This window comes from Telmatherina bonti, assembly GCF_933228915.1.
Source record: "Telmatherina bonti genome assembly, chromosome: 3".
In the NCBI taxonomy this organism is placed as follows: Eukaryota; Metazoa; Chordata; class Actinopteri; order Atheriniformes; family Telmatherinidae; genus Telmatherina; species Telmatherina bonti.
The window spans coordinates 16,755,570-16,781,479 of record NC_136621.1 but is presented as its reverse complement, the minus strand read 5'-3'; the positions used below and the strand labels follow the sequence as shown (position 1 = coordinate 16,781,479).

At 40.3% G+C, this 25,910-nt stretch overlaps 4 protein-coding genes across 4 annotated transcripts; 1 reads left to right on the top strand and 3 right to left on the bottom strand.

The window, feature by feature from the left end:
* Positions 1-1,190: 1,190 nt before the first annotated feature.
* Positions 1,191-5,141, bottom strand: ppp3r1b (protein phosphatase 3 (formerly 2B), regulatory s1ubunit B, alpha isoform, b; the record flags this gene model as incomplete). Its single annotated transcript, XM_079262512.1, has 5 exons — positions 1,191-1,238; positions 2,883-3,067; positions 3,355-3,414; positions 4,829-5,005; positions 5,117-5,141. The coding sequence occupies 5 exons, from the start codon at positions 5,139-5,141 to the stop codon at positions 1,191-1,193; spliced, it is 495 nt and encodes a 164-aa protein (XP_079118638.1).
* A 2,068-nt stretch (positions 5,142-7,209) lies between these two features.
* Positions 7,210-10,849, bottom strand: cnrip1a (cannabinoid receptor interacting protein 1a; the record flags this gene model as incomplete). Its single annotated transcript, XM_079261833.1, has 3 exons — positions 7,210-7,374; positions 8,569-8,713; positions 10,671-10,849. 3 exons carry the CDS (start codon positions 10,847-10,849, stop codon positions 7,210-7,212), a joined length of 489 nt encoding a protein of 162 aa, XP_079117959.1.
* Positions 10,850-11,990: 1,141 nt separating this feature from the next.
* On the bottom strand, positions 11,991-14,679 carry fbxo48 (F-box protein 48). The gene is made up of 3 exons (XM_079264490.1): positions 14,487-14,679; positions 13,223-13,546; positions 11,991-12,244 (listed from the first exon to the last, which is right to left on the bottom strand). Exons 2-3 carry the CDS (start codon positions 13,520-13,522, stop codon positions 12,083-12,085), a joined length of 462 nt encoding a protein of 153 aa, XP_079120616.1. The 5' UTR covers positions 13,523-13,546; positions 14,487-14,679; the 3' UTR covers positions 11,991-12,082.
* A 699-nt stretch (positions 14,680-15,378) lies between these two features.
* aplf (aprataxin and PNKP like factor) lies at positions 15,379-24,298 on the top strand (the record flags this gene model as incomplete). Its single annotated transcript, XM_079261187.1, has 10 exons — positions 15,379-15,471; positions 17,375-17,446; positions 20,388-20,560; positions 20,863-20,974; positions 21,781-21,880; positions 22,098-22,282; positions 22,725-23,005; positions 23,167-23,289; positions 23,670-23,716; positions 24,096-24,298. 10 exons carry the CDS (start codon positions 15,379-15,381, stop codon positions 24,296-24,298), a joined length of 1,389 nt encoding a protein of 462 aa, XP_079117313.1.
* Between the last annotated feature and the right edge of the window lie 1,612 nt (positions 24,299-25,910).

The window sequence follows — 25,910 nt, the reverse complement described above, 5'->3', positions numbered from 1 at the left end:
CGCAGAAATCCCGCTGAGTCATCAGTTTTTAATCCTGCTAATGCTTTTTAAGCGATAACAGGCAGACTTAACGTGTTGCTGACATTCAGGGTGAGTCTGTGGTTTTTAACTTCGCTGTTTGAAGCAATTATTTCACATTCTTTAACCTGATCAATGGATCTGATCAGTGTTGGGATGGGGCTATTTCTTGGTGAGATGGTTACATAGACTTATGTCATCAGCATAATTATGGAAACATATTTGATCCAAGTCCACATGGCAGCTGCCAGGATTTCTCAGGTGTTTTGGACTTTCCTCAGGTTTCACTATTTTGATGGCAGGAAGGACTGAGCTCAAACTAGGTTCACTTTCTGTTGTGGGTGAGGGGCTAGTAGGATCCAAAGAGCGGACACTTTCTGAGTACAGAGAGAGGTTTATTGATTTCCCACAGATTCCCGTGAATTCTTCCAGCGGAACTTTCAGAGACTGGCAGACTGGCGAGCATCAGGAGGCAGGCAGGCAGGCAGGCAGGCAGGCAGGGGAGCAAGCGAACGAGCAGGCAGGCAGGCTTTCTCTGGCAGGAGGAAGACAGGACAGGTTACAAATCAAGTTCAAGCACAAGCAACGTAAGCTGAGGCCGAGAGCTGGTTTACCGCAGGGCAATCAACAATCTGGCGCTGGATAGCAGGCAGAGCTGGTCTTAAATAAGTGGTTCGTTGATTGCTGAAATGTGGATCAGCTGTGCCTCCAGTTCCCAGCTGACCACACCCACCAGGGAACAGGAATCACCACACTTTCTTATTCAAGTCCCTCTCTAATTCATAAAACAGTTCAATTAAAACATCTTGCTGAGCTTTTCATTGAAGTTTCAGCATATATCTGTGAGGATAAAATCTTTGTTGGAGGATCAGGATTCATTAACAAACTCCAGTTTCTGATCGGACTGTTTGATCAGTGGATTCGTCGCCTCTTGCAGGATGTGGCTGCTGATTTTTCAGCATGGAGGAAAAGCGTCCTGTCTGAGCATGTCAGAGAAGTCAGATGAATGCTTCCCTCCTGAATCCTGATGCCACCTTGTAATGTTTGGGTCATGTCATATAATGTAATCTGTTAGGAGATACATGATTAATTCTGAAAAATTCTGACACCAACCAAAGTGCTCGCTCAGCGTCACTGAATGCTGACAGCTCTGGTCCAATCAGAGGCTGTGGTCAGACGTCCACCACCATCTTTTTGTGAACATCCATTCCTCCGACGACCTGGAGAAGCAAACAGGCACATGCTTTTCTTTATGTTTTTACAGTTCGAGGCGGTCAGTGAAGGCAGAGTGTGAAGGATTAAGGCTTTATCCACACAGAGACCTATCCAATATCATTCTAAAAGTTTTACATTAACAAACATGTGTCCACATTGAACCACTGGAAACGCTGCAGCATGTCTGCCAAACTTGCAGGCGACACCGTAACGCTGCAGCAGAAATAAACTACAAAAAGAGAAGAAGACAAAGCACGTGCTCAGAAACTGGCTTGTGTGAGGTGTGTGTGCAGGTGAAGGGGGAGGAGGGGGGAATAGTGTAATCCGTGTTGAGATTAGATTGTAAAAATCTGTTTGGATTGTAAACATGTAAATGTTACATTTCATTTCCAGATTTAGTCACTTGGAGATCTGCTTTAAAAATATTTTTTATCTGGATCCCAAAACACCAGTTTAACGTGGATGAAACACTCTAATAAGGAGAAATCTGGTTTTACTCAACTGTATCCCACATTTAACTGATTTTTCTTTTTTCTTAATGACTTGATTCATTTGTTACTTTTATTTACATTTTGATTTAATTTCTTTTCATTTACCTGTTGCTTGAAACTGACACATTTACCAATCCATAAATATCAAATATTACATTATTTCAATGTCATGAATGCATTTGGCTTCAGGTCAACTAAACTGAGTAAAACAAAATATATAAAGTTTTTGTGCATGACCAGAAGTCTCCACAGCACGCCAAAAGAGTGCAGGTTTGTCGTATAGATTCAGATGTGCCATCTAAATGGGACAGTGCTTATATTTGAGACACACTTTATATGTCACTGTGATATTTCAAATTAAAGACACACAACCAAATCCTCTTAAATCCAGAGTATTCTGTAAGATAACTAGAAAGGCACTCAAAGAGTGCAAACCTCGGCTAAAGGCCACAGTTCTCCTCATATTGTAATTATTTATTCTCTTCCTATGATGAAATATCTAAAGGCCCCTATTTTTCCACATTCTGGATCACAGTATCCATAATGATTCCTTTACCTGGATCAGTCTTTGATATATTTTACAACCTGTTGGAAGCTTGTCCTGCTTTTTTTTTTTTCCTAAGTGTTCCTGACTATTTTCATCGGAGAGACTTGAGCAAATGTTGAAAATGGCCCTATCTCACAGTGTTAAAGAATCCTTAAAACATTTCCTGGATCCAAACCGTGATCCGGATCACCACCAAAATCAAATCAGTTCTTTCTTTTCACATTTCCAACAACTCCTGAAAATTTCATGAAAATCCGTAAATAACTTTTTGAGTTATCTTGAACACAAACAGACAAACAGATAAACGCTGGTAAAAACATAACCCTGCTAGGCGGAGGTTATAAACATGCTAACTGCAGGAATTAAAATATGCAAGCTATAACTAAGGATTTAAAAACTTTAGCGGATCTGTACTTGTCTCTGTGTGGATGTAGTCTGCCTTTCCATCTGTCTGAAATGTCCTGCAGTTCCCATCACAGCCTGTAGGGGCAGTAAACTCAGAAGACAAACCACTCAATACGTGTCTAAGGCATGTACAAATTCAGATTTATCCATCCGAGCTGTTTTGTGCCACAAGAAGAGGACGAAGAAGCAAAATCTCAAATTCTCACCGCACAGAACTCCTCATAGGATATCCTGCCGTCGCCATCTTTGTCTGCGTTGATGATAGTTTTGTCGACAATCTGCTGCAGCTGAGCATCCTTCAGGTTTTTACCCACCATCATTTTGAGAACCTGGAAAAGCTCTCCGTTGGATATGAAGCCATCTTTGTCCATGTCATAGATCCGAAAGGCGACTGAAGTCACACAAACACACAGGCAATGAAATGCAAATCTGAACCAGTCTTTAAAATCTGCAAGACTTGACACATAAACAAAACTCTGCAGCTGTCAACATGAAACCTGATCAAATGATAAGTTTGATTAAAAATAAATGGTTTAATCATCAGTTTTTCTGATATTTTTCCATTGTAATCAATTTAAATTTGTTAAAGTTTTGAAAAAAAAAAAGTGATCTGCAGTTTAATCTGTCTTTGTTAGAAAATGTGCTGCCCCCTGGTGGACGGAGGATAGAGACACTTACAGCGAAGCTTCTGCTCTTTGTCTCCTCTCACGCTGAACTGAGAAACTCCTTCAATGAATTCTGTCGACAGGAAAAAAGAAAACGTCAGTCAGTTGAAACAGCCTGTTCATGTTTTACAGCTAATCGTGTCCACATGGAGCCTTTTTCCAAATAGTGGAAACCAGAGGTGGCAACTCCTGGTCCAGAAAGTAAAAGTCCTGGATCTACCTGTACATTTAGAACAGGTGTTTTCACTAACAGGCTCATTGACCTGGCAATTAAACTCTGCTCATTAAATTCAGCTCGTTTGGAGACTGGTTGGAACAGCTTCCAGACAGGACTTTTACTTTCTGGAACAAGAAGTGCCACCTCTAGTGGAAACTAATGCATACTCAGTTATCAGTGTTTCCAGCAGCAGGCACGGTGTGTGTCCGTTTGATCCGTTTTCTTCTGATGGTTTAGGAATTAAAACAACTTTCCCGCAGCAGATATACAATTCAATATCAGATGCAGTTCTGTTTACTTTTATGGCTTTTTTTTTTTTTGGTGTTTGTTTGATTTTTAGCTAGTTTTAACTGAGACTATATCAGACAGAAATACAACCATCCGCATTGGAATTGCAGATGTCCCAGAGAAGCCACATGGATCCAGAACACTTCAGACGGGATGAGCTCAGATTCAGGCTGCAGAGATTTGCTCCATCAATGTCTGAGGCCGATGTTAGACTGTCGACATTTGACATCAAACTACACCAGTCTGCTCATTGAGTCTGGTGAGTTTCAGGTATGTTGCAGCAGGAAAGCTCCTAACACTTGCAGCATTGCAGCCCTTGAGGGCCAGAGTTTCCCACCCCTGATTTAGGTAGAGGAAAGTTTTGAGAAAGGCAATGTTAAATATCTTTTAGGCAGTTTAACCTAAGTGGAGAGTTGGGAGTGACTGACAGAAGTGATTGTTCTGCTTTTAGTAGCATGAGGCAGAGGAAATGGGTGGTCTTCATCAGCTTTTCATGACGCTTCTAACAACTTAAGCTAATTTGTTTTGTTTGGTTTTTAATTGTTACTTGTTTGCAAGAGACTTTCATGGCTGAAGAACTATTTGAGATTTTGTTGGTCAATTTTAGAATCAGCTGGAAAAGAAATATGGATCCAAATACTATAAATTTCTGAAATATTACATGAAAAGATCATTCAAACATGATCGTGTGGACTAAGTGAATAAAGCTCAATGTTCATCAGATTCCAGGAAACCCTGCAGGACCAGGATCATCCGTTGTCCCCAGATTCTGCAGGTACATGTGCAGACATGGCTTTATAGAGATTACAGACCAGATAATCCATGAGTTTATCCGGATGCATTGCTTATTGGAAGTGTTGATTAATGTGTTTGTGTTTTGTTTTTTTTTAATTGATAGATCATCTAAAGTTGTATTATCCATCTCTATCAATCTAAATAAACTCTTGAACTTGTTGATGAACCTGCTGATGTTTGTATTTACCGATAAAGTCGACCTCCCCATTCCCATCAGTGTCGAAGATGTCGATGACTCGCTGGACGAGGGGATTCTGCTGCAGTTCTGGAAGAGACATGAACTCCTCCACACTCAGGGAACCGGACTTATCCAGGTCAAGTTTCTTAAATCTCTTTCCCAGCCTCCTAATCTCATCAGCATCAGCTGAAATGAAAGACGTAGCGAGTTATTATCACACTGCTGAAGTTCTGGACCCTCAGCAGATCAGATGCCTGTTAACTCTCCTGCCAGTTCATAACAACCCAACAGACTCACCTGCTTTCTGCCTGGTGCCGGCCATGGCGGTCCACGGCTACTGGACGTCTCGCAACTGAGAGCCCTGTGCTGCCGGACCTCCGCAGCGCCCCACTCTAAACTCCAACAGCGGGTCATGTGACACCTCTTTCACCACTAATCACTTTGCTGATCACAATGAATCGACGGGGTGCACAGGTGGGGGCCATAAGCTGCTCATGGACATAATTCATCCTGTCACATAACAGAGTTAAATCACAAGAAATCTGAGGACCGTCACATAGCTGGAGGGAAACATAATATCACCAGATACATTAATGATAACAGAAGTAGGCCTACATTGTCCTTGAGTTTTAGAAAAATAAAAGTATGAAGGCTGAAAACTGTCATCAGAGCCGGTCCTATCCACTTTGGTGCCCTATACATGATTATGGGTTGGTGTGTGTGTGTGTGTGTGTGTTTCCCTCTTCTTCTCTCCCAACATGCACACTCATTATCCCAAACATTACAGAACAACACACCAGGAATCCTCCTGAAGCTCCCAATCAGCCACTCCTGGCCTGACAATGTAAAGCCACATATGTACAGATAATAAATATAAAATATCTTGAAATGTGGATTACGTGTAATTATAAGGAGCTCCACATAATGGTAAAAATCACATTTTATCTCTTATGCTGGAGACTTGGAAGTATTTTAAACCTCCAATAGAAGTTGAAATGTACTTAAGTTAATAAAGGAAATCTAGGTGTCACTCTTTTGGGGAAAAAAAAAGCTAAATTTGAGTTATATAGTTCAGTTGTCAATAAAAATATTAAATAATTAATGCGTAATCATTGTCCATCCATCCAGTTTATTTGTTTATCTTAGGTCTGGTATTTCCTGCTCCTCTTGGAGGGTCCTGAGGCATTCACAGGTCAGAAGAAACATGTAATCCCTCCAGGAGGTCTGCCCTGGAGACTCCTCCCAGTCGGAGATTTAAAATCTTCTATTTCATTTCAAAGAGAAAACATCATTTGTGATCATTATCTGTGTGACTGTGATGGACTAGAGGCCTGTCCAGAGTGTACCCTGCCTCTCGCCTGATGATTTCTGAGACACGCTCCAACTTCCCAGCAACCCTTAATAATAAAATAAACTTTAAATAATGCAGCTTACAGATGAAAACTGGTTTAGTATACTGTTTATTGATAAACACATATAACAGTTTAATAAAACCGCTGGTTTGAACAATAAAACATTAACAAAAATAAACACAGATCTAATTTGGCAAAATTATTCCAGCCTTGGATTTTATAGAGAAAAAATAAAAACAGCAGCTGCAACACAATCATAACACAAAGTGAAGCCTGCCATAAGAAGCACCATGTGAGGAGAAAAAGACAGAAGGTTAGGGTGTTCAAAGGCTTAAAAGATTAATCGTTTCTGCAAATAGTCCCCAACAAGCGCCGTTTTCTGCTGGGTTGGCTTCATAAAAACTGCAGCTGAGACTCCAGGAAGCGTCTGAAGAAACATGTCTCTGCTACTAAACTCAAATTTTCTGTTTCTGAGCACTCGACTAAGAGCTGTCCCGTCACAGACAGCAATCTGTGTTTTCAGGTAATTTCTCCTTTATGACACATATGACACAAACACATAAAATGTCAGAAAACACTTACACATCCTCCTCCCAGCCATCCACACACTACAGAAACCCGAGGAAACACTTGTTTTTCATCCTGGTCTTCAGCCCAGACCACATGCAGGTGAGTCTAACACCACCTGGTCTTTGATGAAGGTTCCTTAACTCGGCTTCAAAGCTGCACTGAGCTTCTTCTATAAATTCAGAATAAATTCAGGCTTGATCTCTGAGAGGACAACGCCCACACAGGAAGTGAAATGTAAGAGCAAAATAATGAAGAAACCTGTTCTGCTGAGCCTGAAGTGACTCTCACTTTACCTTATTCTGATGAAAACATTGTTTTTCTCATTGCGTGCAGCTTTAAAGCAGCTCATACTTAAAGACCAACAAGACAAACAGCTGCTTTCTCTCTGGTGTTGATAAAATGAAACAAGTATCAGGATGAACGTCTTCAGGAAAACGCCAGGAAAACTTCTCCTCTCCTCGTGCAGACTCAGTTGAACGCTTCCTTGTTGATCCACATCAGGGTTCGCGTCTCATTGGGTTTGCATTCATATTCGATGTTGCTGAACTTGTTCCCAAACTGGCAGTGCTCCCTCTTGTAGTAGTTGTAGTACTTGGCCTGCCAGACGGTCTCGAACGTGCCCGCCTTGTTGAACTGCAGAGAAAAATATCATCATCTTTATATGTTTATCCATTAAAACTGTCCAGCATCAGCTGTTAGAACTTCATCTTACTGAGACACACTTCCACCTTCAGGTTACACTGGGAGTTACATAATCCTCCCGTTAACATGACTATCTTAACCCGATAACTGGAAGTAATCAGATTACTGTAATATCATATATAAGGCATCTACATGCACATCTGAAATGATATATGATATCTAATCAATGCTTCACATCAAACTCTGCACAAGTCTGCTAATAAACCACTGATGTGAGGCAGCAGGGAAACTCCTAAAACACTTGCAGGACTGTGGATCATGACAACCTAAGTCCCCTTTTCAGACTTGTGATGTTAGTTGTGTTGAGCTTTTTAATGATTATGTTTGGTTTGTTTATTCCAAACAGCTGCTAGTTTGTACATTTTGCCAATAAATATAATTTAAGCACTGAGAGTTGAATCATTTTGACTACAATATGTATTGTTGTGGTTCAGCTTTCAGCTTTTCCCTCTGAACGTCTGAATGGGTCACCAGCCAGCTCAGGTGAATTGGCATGTGTTTTATGCCAGATGCCGTTCCGGACAAAAACCTCTGCACTTATCCAGGCTGGGGATCTTCTGGCAGAGGACAATCCCCTGCAGCACAGAGGGGGGCAGAACTCATACCACTGACCGTCAGGTCACAAGACAAGCGTTCTACCACCTGAGCCACTGCCACACGTATATGCATGTGTACATCTATATCTCTATGTGCTTTTGATTTTATAAGTTATACACTTGGAATTGTTTTTATACGAAATGTGCTATATAAATAGCCTTGCCAATATGTGTGTGTGTGTATACATATATATATATATATGTGTGGTAGGGTGTGAGTATAAGCAGATGTATGTGCATGTATGTATTTGTATGTGCACTTTTTTCTTTTTTTTTAAACTGACAGTGAAGTGATCAGTGTGATGAGCTGCAAGGAAAAGTAAACTGGTTAGAAAGGGTGCGTTTGTTTCAAATTCCTACTGATGCACAACTTGAACAATTCTGTCCAGGTCGTGACTCTCGCTGTTAAAAAGATAGAAGAGATGCAGTTTTTGCACATGCTGAGATGAAAAAAACAACAAAATTAATTAGATTGTACGGGTCGACATTCAGGATGTGGAGATCGGGTTTGTGTTTGCTGACGTCTCACCTCTATGCTGACTTGGACAGGTTGTCTGTCTCCACTCTTGGTGTGCGGTACACCCTCAGTGTCATAGCGACCATGATAAACCACCGACTCCTCGTCTCTGGACTGCTGCTCCAGAGGGAAGATGATACCGCCGATGTTCATGTTGCTGCAGTAAAAGGAAAAAGGGGATTTTTCAAGCATGCTGTCTTACTATAAGAGCTGCATCCTACCTCTACTGTAAGTAGTGCTGATATTAAGGTGGAGTGGGTGAAAGGTAATCCTCCATAAAATACAACCAGATTTCAGATAGTAGATTCCAGCAGAAAGCAGAGCTGAGCTTGTCTGGACTGGTTGCTCGCTGGTTTTTCTGTGTTTTTCCTCCCTAGTATGAGTCTCGTTTAAAGCCTTTTATCCTCTTTCCACCAGATAAAAGACTTTTTTAATTCAAAAAATCGTTTCATTCTTGTTTTGAGTTTATGTTTTGTACAATATTCTATAAAGTCTGTAAAAATGGTAAGTTTTTTATGTTAAAAAAGGACTTTTGAGGTTTTCTGGCACCCAACAATCACTGTGTTTTACAAACGGATTGTAACCACTGATTGGCCACTGCACTGAATTTCCTGGATACGCCCCTGCATGTGTCAATGTGACCTACAGATCGGCTTTAACTAGCCCTAACTCAGAGGTACTATGGAGGTACAACGATGATCAGCCAGTTATCTGAGTATTCTGTATCACTTAGGTACAGGTACAGGTCACTTAGGCCATCTAGATTGTATATTAATGGCAGGCGGAAAAATCAACACAATAGCTGCTGGAAGGAAAGATGGAAAAAAAAAGCAGAAATCGGTGATCTGAATAATATCATTGCTATCAATAAAGCAGGATTTAAATGAGTGTTTTGTAGGTGAGTTTCACTAAAGATTCATCAAGCTGGATCCTGTCAGATGTTACACTGACTGTCCACGTTGAGTTTCTGTCATCAGACTCTGAACGTCTCAGGCTGAATGTTGATACAAGTTATCAGCTAAATATGAACATACAGACATGAGTGATGCCGTTTATTCAGTCATAATTAAAAGATTACAGATTGTTCTTCTTTAAAAACATTGATTATTATTTTATTGTCCAGTGGCAAAGAAACATTTTTCTCTTGCTTTTTTTTTTGTGTGAATTTTAAAGGAGTTTTAAAAAAAAGAGCGAGGATTTTTGGATTTTGCCATAAGTTTCAAGTTTCATGGGATGAAAATATTTCTGTCAGTGAGGATTTTTTAAAATAAACTTTTACAAAAATTCTGTATTTTGTTGCTCATTTTAGATCAATATTAGAACTTAAAATTACTAGTTTTCAATTATGTTAACCTGTCAATTTCACTTTAAGAGGCCATGCCTCCACCTCACCTGGTGTCAACCTTTCCCCCCCACCTTTTCCCTCATCAATCCATCTTGATTAATTTTTTATCCATTTTTCCTTTCATCTTCCTCCCTTCTTCCTCATCCATCCCTCTGTCACCCTGTTCATCTTTCATCCTTTATTCCCAACTCTTTCCAGGGGTTTTTAAGTCCTAAAACATGTCATCTGTCTCGCAGCAGCTTTCAATCACAAGCCACCCCAGAAGAATCAATCAGAGGACTTCAGATCGATCCATAACTTTATTCATTAAACCAGTAAATATTAATCAAACCTTCATTAAACCAGTAAACACTGTTCAGACTCTTTCAAACTGGATTTTCCTCATTTTCCTCATTCAACTTGTGGTTTTTCACAAGGCTTTGTTATTTTTTATTTATTCTTTTTAGTAAATAAATGATCAGAGCTTGAGTGTGGACCCTCCTCCACCTGCTCCACCTCCATCCTCTGGCAGAACCAACACGAACCGTCAGAAGACCCGCAAACGTCTCATTTGATCCCGCATGATTTATTCAGCGGGTGTCGGATGCTGCGGCCTGCAGGAGGAGCAGGAGCAGGAGGAGGAGGAGAAAGAGATGAAGAGGAGGCCTTTGAGAGAACGTGCACGCGGCAGGTCCCTCCGTATTTACAGAGGCTGGTCTCACCTGCGCACGAGCCACCTGCACAAAAGCACATGTATGAAGACCCCTGTGGGGGTGCAATGTCTACTTACGTCGCCTCGACGGTTCCGGGCTTCACCACCACCTCGATCTTGTACTTGGAGCCGGTGAGCAGCTTGATGGTCCGGCTCTGGCCGAACCGGGTCCCGTCCACCTTGAAGAAGACGGGTCCGTCGTTCGGCTGGATGAGAAGCGCGATGGCGATGTTGATGATCGGGGGGACGTCGTCCATTGTCCCGGGATGCTGCTCTGTCAGCTGGGGGGGTCAGGAAGCGCTCCGAGCTGGAGGATGATGCTGAGGAGAAGATGGGGACTTCCGGCCACACTTTTCATAATAAGAGCTTTGTTTTGGAAGGCTTAGTGTAATTTTCTTTAAATGTAGTGCTGAAAATAATGAGCAAATGTTATCAGATAGATAGATAGATAGATAGATAGATAGATAGATAGATAGATAGATAGATAGATAGATAGATAGATAGATAGATAGATAGATAGATAGATAGATAGATAGCCAATCTTTCTAGGAAGGGGTTGACTTCATTACAGGAAGTGTTTGTGTCTCATGTTTAAAACAAATCCAAATTGTCTTCATTCGCTGTTTCTATTGGCTGCTAGTGACAGCTGCTCAACAAATGTGGATGGTACAAGGGATTTGGTTTAACTGGTTTATAATTGGCCTGTGATGAATTGGATGGAAATGACTGGACTTCTAGTTAATTCAAACAGGCGATGAAAGCTCAATGTTCATGCAGGTCAGCAATCCTCAGAAGATGCTCTCCACAGTTCTGACTCCATGTGACCCATGACAGCTATTAATCTCCTTCTACATCTGATGGATAATAACGTCATGTGAGAAGGTGACAAAGTGGCAGCTCTGTACCTGTATGACCACACAACTCTGCTCTGATTGGCTGAAAACTCCACATCTTATGTCAGGTCTTGTCGGAGCAGAAAGCTGATTTCCATGGTGTCTGGTCTTACCTGTTCTCCATCAGGACAATTTGCAGGTGGGTGGGAGGAAACAGACATCCCACATTGTATTAAAAAAATTTAATTTGAAAAAAAAAAAAACAAATTAAAACCTCAGCAAATTTAAAAAGCTGCCAGATAATTGCCAAATCATCAGCTGAAGACAAAGCTCTGATTATAACTCCTCTCCTCAGAGGTCAGGAAGGAGGGACTGGGGTCACAGGAGAAACTCAAGTTGAAAGAAATGATCAGTTTCCCTTCAGTCCAAACATGTAAAGACTCAACCAGAGGAATTACAAACATGGATTTATTTGATCTTTTCTGTATTTACATCAAATAAAACCATTCCATGTTCCATGATCCTTTTTCATTAAAAACAAAAAAAGTTTTAAAAGAATGATATGTACATGTGTTTATTTTTTCACCTGAAATAAACACAAACTATAAAAAATATTTTAAGAGTTTAAATCAGAGGTGCTTTAAATGAAAGTCTTGATCATCGGTCCAGCTCAGCCTGCAGGATCTCTCCCCACGTCTCTGCATCCATCGGCACCATCCTCTTGCTGAGCAGCTTGTCCGCTGAGTCCACATAGCTGTATCGTCCTCTTAGCCAGTCTCTCTTCAGACAGCTGCGGCTGTAGTTCCTCACCAGCGTCACCTGCACAGAAACACACCTTCACTTCCTGTCTTGAGGCCCCGTTCCCTATCACCACGTAGGTCCAGTGCTCAGTCAGTCAGATTGACTTATTTAGGCTAATAGAGAACGTGAAGCTCCTGCTGGTCTGCGGTGTATACACTCCTCATTCACTGTTATTATTGGCTGCTAATCTATAGACCCTACACTGATCTATGGACCAGTGTAGAACACCCCCTCAGGTAAAGAGTCTGGGACAGACAAGCCAGTGTTTGCATATTTATATTAATGTATAAAAATATGTTGATCAGCAAGTACAAATTTTTACAATGTGATAAATGGTACTCTGAACACATGCTAATATATATGCTGAATATTTTTTATTTATACTGTTACTGCTATTGTTACTATTACTACTATTATTACCAGTATAAGCATAATGTGTGGTTTAGAATGGTATTAAGTATCATTTAGACTGAGTGCTATTTTGGTATATTTACTTGGGTGGGATCATATAAATTTATGCTTCCACCTGCCCCTTCTGAACTTCTGTGTTGTCATTTTGGGTTTTTTTTTGTTGTTGTTTGTTTTGTTTTCATTTTTGTTTTTATCTTTTGTCTTATGTTCAAATAAATAAAAATATGCTTATAATAATAATAATAATAATAATAATAATAATTAGTAGTAGTACTACTACTACTACTACTACTATCATTATTATTATTATTATTATTAATAATAATAATAATAATAATATTAATACATAAGTTAGAAGCAATACTCCAGTATTTTAGAGCTCATTTTAAACATTTTTTTGTTTTAAAGTTCTTAAACGACCTCATGTTTATCTGATGTACAGCATATTTTTTCAGCCCTGGTTATTATTAATGTGTTTTATTAATCAAAACTAAAAAGGCTGTAAGGATAAGTATAAGTGGGAGGTAAAGATACTCAGAAACCAATCCAAACAGCTGGAGCTCAGTTTGGCTGGAAGGGACTAACCTTCCAGGACAGGCCATCCCTCCGGTCCACATCCACCTCCCTCTGACAGATTGCTTGCAGCAGGAGACACTGCCTCCTCCACAACTGCTCGCTCTGCTCAATGATGGCATGCCACTGCTTGCAAGTTCGTGAGGCACTGCACAAACTCTCCGGATCCAGCTCACTGAAGATCTTCACACTCATTTCCATTGGCAGCGACTCCACAAAGTTCTGTGGGGGGACGTCATCGGGCAACTTCACGGGGGGGCATCCATCACAGCAGAAAAACATCGGTAAACAGCTTGTAGACTCATGCTGCATAATAGTCCAATAGATCGGAACAGCCTGAAACAGATACAAAGGTCTGAGCGACACATTGATGATACAAGGAGTAGGAGCTGAGAGGAAGGACAGATTCCTGAGAGAACTTAAAGCAGAGAGGAATGAAGAGATTTATTTTCAGAAAAATCACAGTCTGAAAGGTTCTCCTTCAAAAATAATCTGTGATTTTTGTGATTTTAAAGATCAAAGGTCAATACACGTACAAATACTCAACCAGTAAGCGCAAAGCCGGATTATCCAATGGACATTATGGGCACAGCCCCAGGGGCCCACGCCCACTTAGGAGCCTTGTGGGGTAAATATGAGTAGTTTGGACATGAAACAAAATGTACATAAAAGCCAGATAGCTACACCACAGTGTCTAGTGTCTTGCTATTGGTACCATTGGCTGAGAGAGTGTGTCATTTACAATTTTCAAAATGTGGTGGGGAAGGGGCCCCCCTGAAACACTCTGGGCCCAGGGGCCTGCGCACTTTTAATCCAGCCCTGAGTAAAAGATAAAATGACCAGGAAAAATCCAACACAGTGAGGAAGAGACACACACAGTTTCCAAAAAACCACATGATCTCAAATACAGAAGGGCCACAAATGACACAAAGAAATAAAACAGGTCAGATTTAGTATTACAAGAACCAAAACAATAATGAAGAGTCCTCTGCTCATATAGTTTCTGTTTGGTCTGGTTGTTAGGCCCTTTGGAGGCTTTTCACAGGACCAGAAGCTCCATCATACAGTAAAGCGTCCCTCAGGCCAGCAAATACCAAGCATGTGCGTCCGATTGCAGGGCGATAACCTCCACAACACACTCCAAAACACAACCAGATCATTAAAGCCCCTTTAAACATACTTTATTTCACTCTAGGTTTAGTTTGGAGGAAACAGTTTTTATCAGAGCCACGGAGAGAGATTATTTTATGAATAAAAACAACCAACATAATCCCACCTAGCTGCTCTCGTCTCCGCCCAACTAACAGAGCCGCAGCTCGGCCAGCGCCTGGAAAAACCTCCGGAACGTCCCGGTTCTCGGTCCGCGTCGTTGGAAAATAACTGACATGGAAAACAGACCGGTGACGGAGGAGGAAGGCCGTTACAGTTCAAAACAAGGCTCGTGGCTGCGGTTTAGTCGGTTTGTGTCTCTGACAGCTGACCGAGTTTAAATGTCCCAACGGCTGTTTACACACACACACACACGACATCAGCGCGATTAGGGTGAAGTGCGCATGCGTACGAGTAACACACGTCTGTTTAAAAACAAATCCAGAAAATTAAGGGATAAAATATCAGAATGACCAACGATCCCTTCAACTTATTTATTAATTTGTAGAAACTTACCTTGGTCCCCTTTTTGTAAATTCAAATGTTGATTCAAATACATAGCATTTGATCAACACGAATCGAAATTAAAATGTTTTCAGTAGTGAAAGTCTAATCGAATTCATTGAAATATTGGTTTAATAGTATACGTTCTTTTTAAATCTATATTGTAAAACGTAAGATTTGACAAACTTGATGGAAACTGTTTGCGGCCAGGCGGCTATTACGCATGCGCTCCTCCAAACCGGAAGTTTTGAATCTGAGGCTTTCAAGTGTGGCTACAACTCAAGTTTCATCTCAGAGAGAAAATCCTCCGGCTTGTCTCTGCAGCAGGTCGGTGGGAAGTTCAGTCCTGTAAGAGCTCAGATTAGCGGTGTGTTAAGAGAGGAGTGCCTCCAAGCAGAGTACCAACTTTAATGCTAATAGTTCATCCGATCAGGTCCTGAATAAAATAGTTGTGGTGTTCCGTATTTCCCACCAGTGTTTACATCAGTCTGCTTCCAGTCCGGCCAGTAGAGCTGATGTCCGGGTTCGACCTCGTCCCGGTAGATGGCGGGGATCCGGTCCACCTGCCGCCTGGGGAGACCGTACTGGGCCGGGGTCCCTTACTGGGAGTGAGTCTTTCTCAGACTTTATTGATTTCAACACGCTTTGTTTATTCAAAGATGAAAGAATATAAAATAAACATTGTCCAGACTGAAAGGACAGCACGACATAAAGAAGAACAGAAGTTATGGATTCAGACATATAGTCCAAAGTCTGCAGTTAAACTGGGACCAGTTTACTGGCTCTGGGTTGGTCCTAGACTTTGATTCCTGTGCTTACATGCTGACATGATTCAGGCCAGTGATCCCCAACCCTGGTCCTCAAGGCAGGCTATCCTGCAGGGATTATATGTTTACCTGCTGCAAAACACCTATTTCAAATTAAATGGATCTCTATCCAGGTCTGCAGGAGTCTCCTACGGAGGCATTAATTTACTCAGGTGAATTAAAGCGGAGAAAAATCGGAAAATCAGTAGGACAGTGGGACTCAAGGACTGGGATCCCTGATTTAGGCCAAAAGTCCACCAGTTCAGTCCTCTCCCAGTTCTTCCCAAAGCTCTTGTAGGATCTTGTTCACTTTTGTTAAGGTTTTTGATCAGGTGATCCCTCAAGGTTCATCACTCCATCAGACTTATCGAGATCCAGGTTCTGGAGACAATCCATCAGACCTGCTGCCACCGATCTTTAGTAGTTATTGTGTCATGTGGCATATCTGTTGTCTTTCTTTAAGAACGGCCTCTTGACAGCCATCCCTGCATGGAGACAATTTCTGATGAGAGCAGATGGATTTGGTTTGGTTTTGTTCTTATTTCTGTAGGACACCACTTCAGTTACCGTTCATCTACTGTAGATGATTTTTTAGTCATGACTCGTCTTCTTTTGTCCTCCACTTGCACTCCAGTTCTAGCACACCGTGCTGGGATATAACAATCTTTAAGCTGACGGCTCTTTGGGAACGGCCATGTTGCTGTTAAAGTCCTATATTATGTTTATGAACCTATCTTTTTTAAAGCCCCTCTGCTATTTTTCAAAGATGTGTAATATAGGGAAAAAACTGAATCACAATTGTTTTTTAATTGGTCGATATAGATATGACATTTTTTTCTTAATTAAACACAAGTGTTAACTAACGTATTTATTAGAATCAAATAAAATGATGATAAATTCAATTTTTTTTTTACAAAAATAAACTTATAAAGAATACATAATATAGACATTTGCTTTAGAAAAATCATATATATATATATATATATATATATATATATATATATATATATATATATATATATATATATATATATATATATATATAAATAGATATAGATAAAGATATAGATAAGTTTAGATAGTCTGAAGTTCTGCTTAACATGCATTGGAGTAGGTACCTGCTGTTAGGGGGTCATTTGATCATAGTGTTATGTTTGCTTTCTGCATGCAGTGGTGGTCTTTGCACCTTGCAACCTGTCCCACAGATCTACAGCCATACGCACAGGGCATCTTGGTGTTGCCATGGTGACAAGTGCTTTCTTCCCTTTTTTCCAGTAGGGGGAAGATAGTGTCCCATTCTTGCTGATAATATCCACACCCTCCCTCTCTACTTAAAGTGCCCTCCAGAGCTGCGAGTATGATTTCATTGCGAGTGATACTTTAGTAGCGAAGAGGTAGTAGGTTGAGGTGCTTTGGGACTGAGCTAGTGTTGAAGTAGTTGCCAGTGGTGCAGTCTTCGCTGCACCTGAGGCCACTGGATCCACTCAGAAAGGAAAACATCTTTGTTCCCAGAAGATTTTTTTTTTACATATTTCTGTATTTGTTTAATATGTACAGCACACTGGCATTCGTGTGCAGTTATGATGCACTATGCTCAGTGGACTGGAAATGTTTTAAAGAAAGTGATGAAATCACAGATGATCAGTGAAGAGAGGAAGTCTATACCGTTTGTTATCATCAACAATGTTTTCTGACCTGGTTTCAGATCAGTGATAAGAGAGTGTCCAGACACCATGGGCTGCTGGAGAACCTTGATGGACAGCTGTGCCTGAAACCGGTACGTACTCATCATGATGGCAAGATGGTTTCTCCCACCTGAGAGGCCAAAGATAAGGACCATCCATTCCACACTGAAATGTCCCCCGACTCTCTGAATCTTCCTAATGATCTGTTCCGGATGTTAAATCTGCTTTTGAGGAATATTTGTTGATGACTGTCTATTGGAGTTTGGGCCAAAGTAATGAACCGCAACCTATCATGGTTAGAAAGACTCGAGCTTTGGTGGATGCTGCTCTGAAATTTACTGATCATTTGTCATATAAATTGTGGTTAGGATTATATTTTTATTTCACTGTGCTAACATAACATTAATCATAATATATTAATAAACCAAAATCTTAAGAATAAATTATTTAGAAATAAAAACAAGTCAAACAAAATGAGGGATGAAGCGTTTATCTTTTTAGGGTTTGGGGATAAAACTCTGTAGATACTCATTAAAACTAAATAATTTTCAAATCCTTGAAAACATCATCCTTCATATAGCCGTACAGGTTAGAGATCGCATCGAGCTGGATGTAGATCAGGTTTGTTATTTACTCTTCACCACCAGCTGATAAACTGAATAAATTCTCTTTCTGACTCATCCAAACTTTTAATACTTTGAAATTAGGTCTTATTGAATCTCATGTCTGTGTAATAATTTTATCAAATTTTTATTTCTTGACAGTTTGAAAACATTTAGTCAAATTTTGTCCATTAATTTTTATTTCTCTTTTGGTTTTTATGTGGTTATCATTTTGTTTTCTATGGAAGCGTAGAGCTGTCATCCTAATTAAAAAAGGGCGGGGCTTATCACATTATAACATGATAGTATGATTGTAAAAATGTCAAACGTATCACGTTATAATGTGATAGTTTATTGTGAAAACATGAACATTTATTGTAAAAATGTGAATCATATCACATTATAACATGAAGCTTTTTTGTGAAAATGAGAATTTGGGCATTTTCGACTTTAGATGAGGAAATTGTGTGTGGGGTGGATAGGAGAGCTCCAATGGCTCATTTACAGGACTTGATAAAGTTTTACTTTATAATTGGGTAACATGGTGAAATTTAGCTGCTTTTGAACACTTTGGATGACATTGTAATAAGTAGGCTATATGTACTTTTGATTTTAAAAGGTATGGGTCTGTACAGAAGGAAGAATGATCCTCTGACGTGGCATCAATTCTGATTGATCAACTTGAGCGGCGCAAGAATCTCTATGGCTACAAACTACATCATCTTAACTGCATTCAAGTAGTTATACGTTTTTACAATATAATTTATCACATTATAACGTGAGAGTTTCAGATTTTTACAATAAACTTTTACATTATAACATGATAAGACCCCCAACTTTTTTATTTTATTAGGATGAAGCTCTACACTTGTGTAGTTTTCATCAGAGAAATACTTAAATAAAAAAAACTTTTGGTGGTCAAAATGAGCACTCCCCAAGTGAAACACCAGGGGGCAATACAGCTTGTTACATATACCATGAAAAGTGATAACTTTTTTTCTTGTTTTTGAGGCCATCAGAACAAAATTACATCATTATGTTCTCACAGACAAAGTTGGGGACATCTTGGGGCTTATTCTCAACATATCAGAGAAGCAAAACTTAAATGTTGTGGGGTTTCAAGAAGTATTTTGTGATTGGTCAGAAATGTAAGGTGAGCATATTTAACAGAAATGCATGAAGCAGAAAGTTGTTGCTTCTGTATTTTTGCTGATGCGAGGTTGAACGGGTAGTTCAGCAGTGGTGATAATGTACGAAAATGTATACATGTGGTATTTAAAGGTGGAGTATGTAAGATTTTCAATATTTTCAAAATAAATTAACTAATAAAATAACTACAATTATAATTAGATAGTTTTTTTGAACATGTAGGTTCCAGTCTGTCCATATTTAATGCGTTATTAAATTACAAGTTTAATTAATGACAAAAACCCTTCTTAAATGTTTGCCTACCAGTAAAAAAAAAAAAAAGTGCTTTTTGTCATTTGTCATTAATTAAACTTGTAATTTAATAACGCATCAAATATGGACTGACTGGAACCTACATGTTTAAAAAAAAAACTAATTATGATTTGTAGTTATTTTATTAGTTAATTTATTTTGAAAATATTGAAAATCTTACATACTCCTCCTTTAAAGACACAGCGCTGCCTAACACAGAATCCAACTATACTACGGGCAAAGCTTCTCAGCCTTAAGAACAAGTACAAAGTTCTAATTTCTTGCGGCGTACGTAACAAACTGCTGCAGAGATGCCACACAGACAATATCACTGAAGTCAAACAGCATAAAACAACACAAAATATCATGATTATGCTTTTTTTTTTCATTCAGATGATTCTGGACAGGTCAATAAAGGTGAAAACAAATTGCACTTATCTCAGTTGGTCGCAGTCAGAAAAATTATGTAAATGCTGTGACAGCCCTGTTGGTTGATGCAGCTTTTATATCTAATCCTGGCACACTCACAAGTCACCAGTTAGTCTGCTTAATGGAGAATCTTCCTGTAACTCTTCTTAGGTTTTATAACTACTTTTATAGTTTGCTGCCGAATCACATCTCCGATTTGTTTGTTTTCTTAATTCAGTGAAGAATCTGAAAAACATTTATTTAGATTAATTTCTGATCATTCAAGAATCAAAACTAATTCTAGATTTAAGTCACAATCAGACACATCTCAGTTTTCTGTTGTCATGAAAAGGTTGAGTTGTGTTTATAGAAAATTATTCAACACATCTCACGTGTTCTGGCAGCTCCTCACGTGAGATGCAAACCTGTAGTTATTTTAATCCAGCATTGATAATTCGACTCCTTTTCGGATTAAAAGCTCTGGACTTGTTCCAGCTGGGGGCACTGCTGCTCTGTGATATTTAAATCCTCAAACACACCCTCAACAGCTTTCAGTCTGACCTGTCTTTGTTTGGACCCTCAGACTCACCTGAACCCATGTTTCATCCAGTCATCCCTGACCGACGAGCCCCGCCCCCTGATGAAAGACTGCTGGCACCTGCTCCATCATGGCGAGCTTTTCTCTCTTCTGCCAGGTCACTACATCTACAGGGTGGAGGCGGTGGAGGCGGTAAGCGGAAACGAGCAGACTCTCAGGTACTTGTATCTCTCATCTCCATGTTAATTCTGAGCATCAGGATGAAGAGGCAAGGTAGAAGAGCTGCTCTCCTCCGGTTAATTACAGAGCCGTCTTTTATCTGAGCAGATATGATGCAGGATGTTGATTCATGTATTCTTTGTTTCATCTTTTATCTCCTGAAAGTGTTTGAAGTTCACATCAAACAGATGGGAGAGGACACTCGACAAATGTTCCCAGCTTTCAAGCCGCTGAGGCTCATGAAATATTCATCTTCAAATTCCAATCAACTCACAAAGCTTTTCTGTTTCTCCACCCACAGAAACAGTCAGATGCTTGAAGAAGTGGAGGAGCCTTCAGATGATGGACAACAGCGGGAACCACCAGCAGGTCCATCAGACCAGACCGAGAGTCCCAGCAAGACTTTCAGACAGGTCAGTATCGTCATGTTCAGTCCTTCAACAGTGTTGAGACGACCCAGAATATTTAATCCTGCCATGACTGGAAGATCTGAGGTCAGAGTTCATGTCTCTGTTAAACTGCTGCAGTTTGATGAAGGATAATGGATCAATTTGTCATTCTGATCGTGTGACATGAAAATAACAAAATATTGGACTGAGTTATTCATTTATTGTTTAGTTTCATTGCTGTTTTAATTGTCATATACGTAGTTTTTCCTGAAAACGTGTTGTAATGTTGTCTTCCTGTATCAATACGGCTGATCAGTGATATGGATAGATGACGACCTACTGTCGCATATAGGTGGGATGATAACCACCGATAATGTCTATTCAATTGAGTGAGAATTTATGGATCGGGAGTCCATCCAATGCAGCGCCTCACTGGTTGTTCAGAGTCCTGCTTTACTTCTTGCAATACTGGCGGCAGACAGGTGCAGAAATGGTTAGCTGTTAGCAGCTGTCAGAAACTCTTAGCTGTTAGCAATTAGCAGCAGTTGGTAGCTACATCTGTTAGCAGGTGCTGAGGTTGAAGGAGATGCTGCTGCTGGATTTTTATTTAAGCTGATCTGAAGGACTGCTGATGCTGCAGAGTTAAATTCAGTCAAACAACAAAAGCTCATCTTGTTAAATGTACAACTCAAAGAAACTGCTGTAGTGTCCAGTTAAATGCAAGAAGAAGATTGTTTTTCCTCTGAAGAGAAAACTTGAGTGGCTATTAGACAGTTAATGGAGATGAGCAGCCAGCTGTGAATTCCTCTTTTATCTTGTGACTCTCACAGGAAGTTCAGAGTGACGTCGCCGCCACTCGGAGAAGAGTTTTACCTGCATGGATGATGAGGGCTGTCGCTGCTCCAAAAAGTCCTTCTTCCCCTCTGAAAGGTACCAGAACCTCTGACTGGATGTGAACGTGATATATTCAGTGTAAATGTTTATGAATTCACATCCAGTTTCATAAAGAAATCATCAGAACTCTCTGATTAAACAGACTCACACATGGAGAGAGAAGAGATGCATCATGGGATGTCTCCTATCCAGCGGCCAAGAGAAATGATTGGCTGCTTGTTTGGTCTCATTATGTCTTTTTCTGTTTGTTTAGTTTCATCAGCTGCAAAAAGAAATAAACACCCTGCAGTATCTAAAGCGGCTGCTGCCACGCCACCCACGTCCACTGTAATGTCTCCAACTCAGGGGGCGGAGCTCAGCGAGGAGCAAGACGTCGAGAAGAGGCCGAGCAAGAAGAGGGAGATGTGTGATGACGAGAAAAAACCTCAAAATAAAAAAGTTGAGTAGATTTGTGAGACATTATGAGGACCAAATCACCTCTCAGTCCGCTCAGGTTTTATCTTCTCGTTTTCTCCTACTTTCATCTCCTCGGGGGGGGGGGGGGGGGGGGGGGGGGGGGGGGAATTCAGCTCTATCTTCATGAGACCAAAATTAGACTTGAACTTGGATTAGTAATCTATATAAACTTCATTTCTTTGGTTCAGATTTGTTTACATACAGTCAAATTGATGTTTAAAAGCCCATCAGCTGATCGCTCTGCAGAAAACTCCACAATGACTCTCACAGGAGTTCTTAACTCAGTTTTAAGCCAATTTACAGAGTTTATTTTCCTGCAGCTTTGGTTTATTTTCTCTTTCATTTGGGGATATTTATACCCTCCTATGATGTTAATCCTCTTGAGAAAAGTCCAGAAAATTAAACTGAAACCATGTTCTTTCAGGCCCGTTTAGACGAGTCCACATTCAGGGACCATAGTAAGCCCTGCAGCTCTGAGGTCAGCCAGCCGTCCAACATCAGCATGGAGGAGCCAGCAGAGGGAAAATCAGACACTTTGACGTGGAAGCCTGATGTCAGCCAATCAGACGAGAACAGAAAGCCAAGAAACAAACAAAACACTGAACGATCCGAGTCTGACGGGCCCAACGGTACTTCTGCTTCCGTCCCAGCTTCATCTAAACCGCACGTCCGAACGCCCTGTCCATACGGAAAGGACTGCTACAGGTAAAACCAGGAAGGAAAAAATGGTGGCAGAGCTATCTCAGAATGAGGATGAGGAGAAATGTTCTTGATCTGATAAGAAGACAGATTACAGTCAAACTAAAAATTAGCCTGAAAACCTTTCTTTATCATCATTGTCACCACCTTCTTCTTTGTATTTTCAGGAAAAACCCGCTGCATTTCCAGGAGTGCAGTCACCCTGGTGACACTGACTACGAGGAGGAGGAGAATGAGGAAGAAGAGGATGTGGATCGGCCCGAGTGTCCGTACGGCACTGACTGCTACAGGTCAGACCAGTCAGCTCTTTCAGCAGGTTAAAGCAGGATGTGAAAAAGGAAACAGGACCAGACCTGAGGACATTTCCTTTAGAGTTGTCAGGTCTTCTATGATCTTGCGTGTCTGAATTTGAAGGTTCTAAAGGAGTTTTTACTTCTATTAAAACACAGTCGATCCGTCAGAGCTGATGGATTGAGAATAAAAAGATTCAGAGCGTGCTGGGTTAATAAATCCTCCCATCAGCTTCCTGAACAGGATCCAGGATGAAGACTCCTGGTTCTGTTTCTGGTTGATGTGGCAGATTTCATTATTTTACTTTCCACATCTGTAATGATGTTCTGATCCGAGCTGCTGATGGTGTCGATTAACATCCGGTTTGTTTCTTCTGCAGGAAGAATCCTCTTCACAGGAAGGAGTTCAGACACACAAAGAAACCAGGTAAATTTTTATCTTCATGGTTTAACGTGATCCAGATTCTTCAGGAAACTGTCTCTGACCCAGTCCTTTTACCCTTAATCATAAAAAATTTGGTGAAGTTTGAGACAGCTTGGGTATTTCTCTTCATTTTTTTCCATCACACATTAACTCAGAATAATTTAAACAAAAATATGTGATTTAATGATAATAGATCAAATTAAAAAAAGACAGAACCTGAAGAAACCAAACAGATCATATCAGATAAAAGCAAATGGATGCAGAGAAAACCACATAGAGCCACACACACCCAGATGGAACCTGACTGAACTAGCTGACTTCTGATGAGAGTTATCCAAACTGTGTGAATATAATGCTTGGTTTCCTCCTGTGACATCTGCAGCTCGATCGACTCGAACCGTCACCACAACCAATCCTGATCAAGACCAAGACGACTCGGAGTACGAGGACAGCTTCATCAACGATGACAGCGAGGACATGGGCAATGATTCCGACTACGTCCCTCCCGTCTCCGATGACAGTGACAAGGAGGATGTCAAACAGCTGCAGAGAGAAGCCAAAGCCTTTCTGAGGAGGAGCAAGTAGGCAGAGGAGGAAGAAAATGAAGATGGAAGAGTAAAACTGACTTTCTTTTCTGTTTAGATGAAAGTTTTTCTCTCAGTAGGTGGAGTGACTCTGAAACATGAGAGTCTGAGAAAAATTGAACCAAATCAGGGATGAATGAATCAAATTTGCAGTGGAGAGTAGCTCCCATTTCGATGGTAATGATCACCATGACAACAGAAACAGCCAGAAAACAAAGTGTTTCAGACATTTGGTGACTGAACTGAATCAGTGGAAATATTAAGTTACTTTAAGTAAACAAAAACATGTTTCTCATGTGTCTGATTGTCTGTTTCTGTGTTTTCTGTTTGAATTTTGTTGTCTTTAAATATGTTCCACATGCTTTTCTGTCATTTTGATTAAAAAAAATCTTCCCTTCTCCTGTTTTTATAACAAATAAATTTCAGTTCCCTTGTTTACCAAAACGTTAAAATATTTTTAACCTTGTCTTTCTGTCATTTTTGATTATACAACTTCCATAAATCATTTCACACCATAAGTCATGATATACTTCTTTATAAACTTCACTAACTTTTTCACAACAACCTTTTAAATCAGTGGTTCCTCACCTGGGGTCCGTGAAACTTTGCAGAGCATGTCCTATTTAAATGAAGGCCATGTCCACACAAAGAGCATCTGAAGTTTTTATCATTTGGGTCTTTCATTCACTTGGAACCAGTGTTTTTAGACCCTAAAAACACCCATTTTGCACCATTTCATCAATGAAACATGTCTGAGAAATGCAACAGTCCTGGTGATTTGTCCTTATTTTGAAGACAAAAAAAAAAGTATGGCTACATGTTGGTAATTACCTCAACTTTGGTTTTATCTATGGAGAGGAGTCAGCCAGAGTATATCATTTGCAGTGGAAAGCAGTAAATGAAAGCATAAAACCAAGCATGGTTTTGACATGGAGTAAGCAGGGTTTGGGGTTGGGGAGTCTACAGGTTTTTGGTAGTAGCATGAATGGGGTTCTCAGGGAAGACATGTTAGGAACCACTGTCTTCAATGGTTTAAATAAGTTCTTGAAAATGTGTTGTACAATGTCATTATATTTATCATTTCAAACCTATGGTTTGTAAATTAAACCATAAATTTAATTTTCATGTCCATGGCGCTTCTGTTCATCTATGAATGACTCGCAGCATTGTTGCGAGGACCTTTAGTGTTAAACGTATGCAGATGATGCTGTCATTTACACCTCAGCAAAGACTCCACAACAGGCTGCAGAGCTTCATAAGACTGCATATGCCAGGTTACAGCGTCTGCATAGTACCTACATAGTCTACAGACCTACATAGAACACATTGCCCTGTGTTCTATGTAGGTCTGTGGAGCCCTTATGCACACCTCTTCCAGACCTGATGTGGACCCATCTAATGTAGCACAATTATGCAGAAGTACTGCCTTGTGATTGGTCAGTTTGTGATAACATGTTTCCGGATTTCTGGATCTTGGTGAATTTGTGCAGTAACCGGAATAGAAACATATATTCTCGATTAGATCTGGACTGACTGGACCACAGTGAGACCTCCTCTACAGGACAGCGATGCTGTGGGGGAACCTTCAGAGAGCTGCAAACCTCAATGAGCTG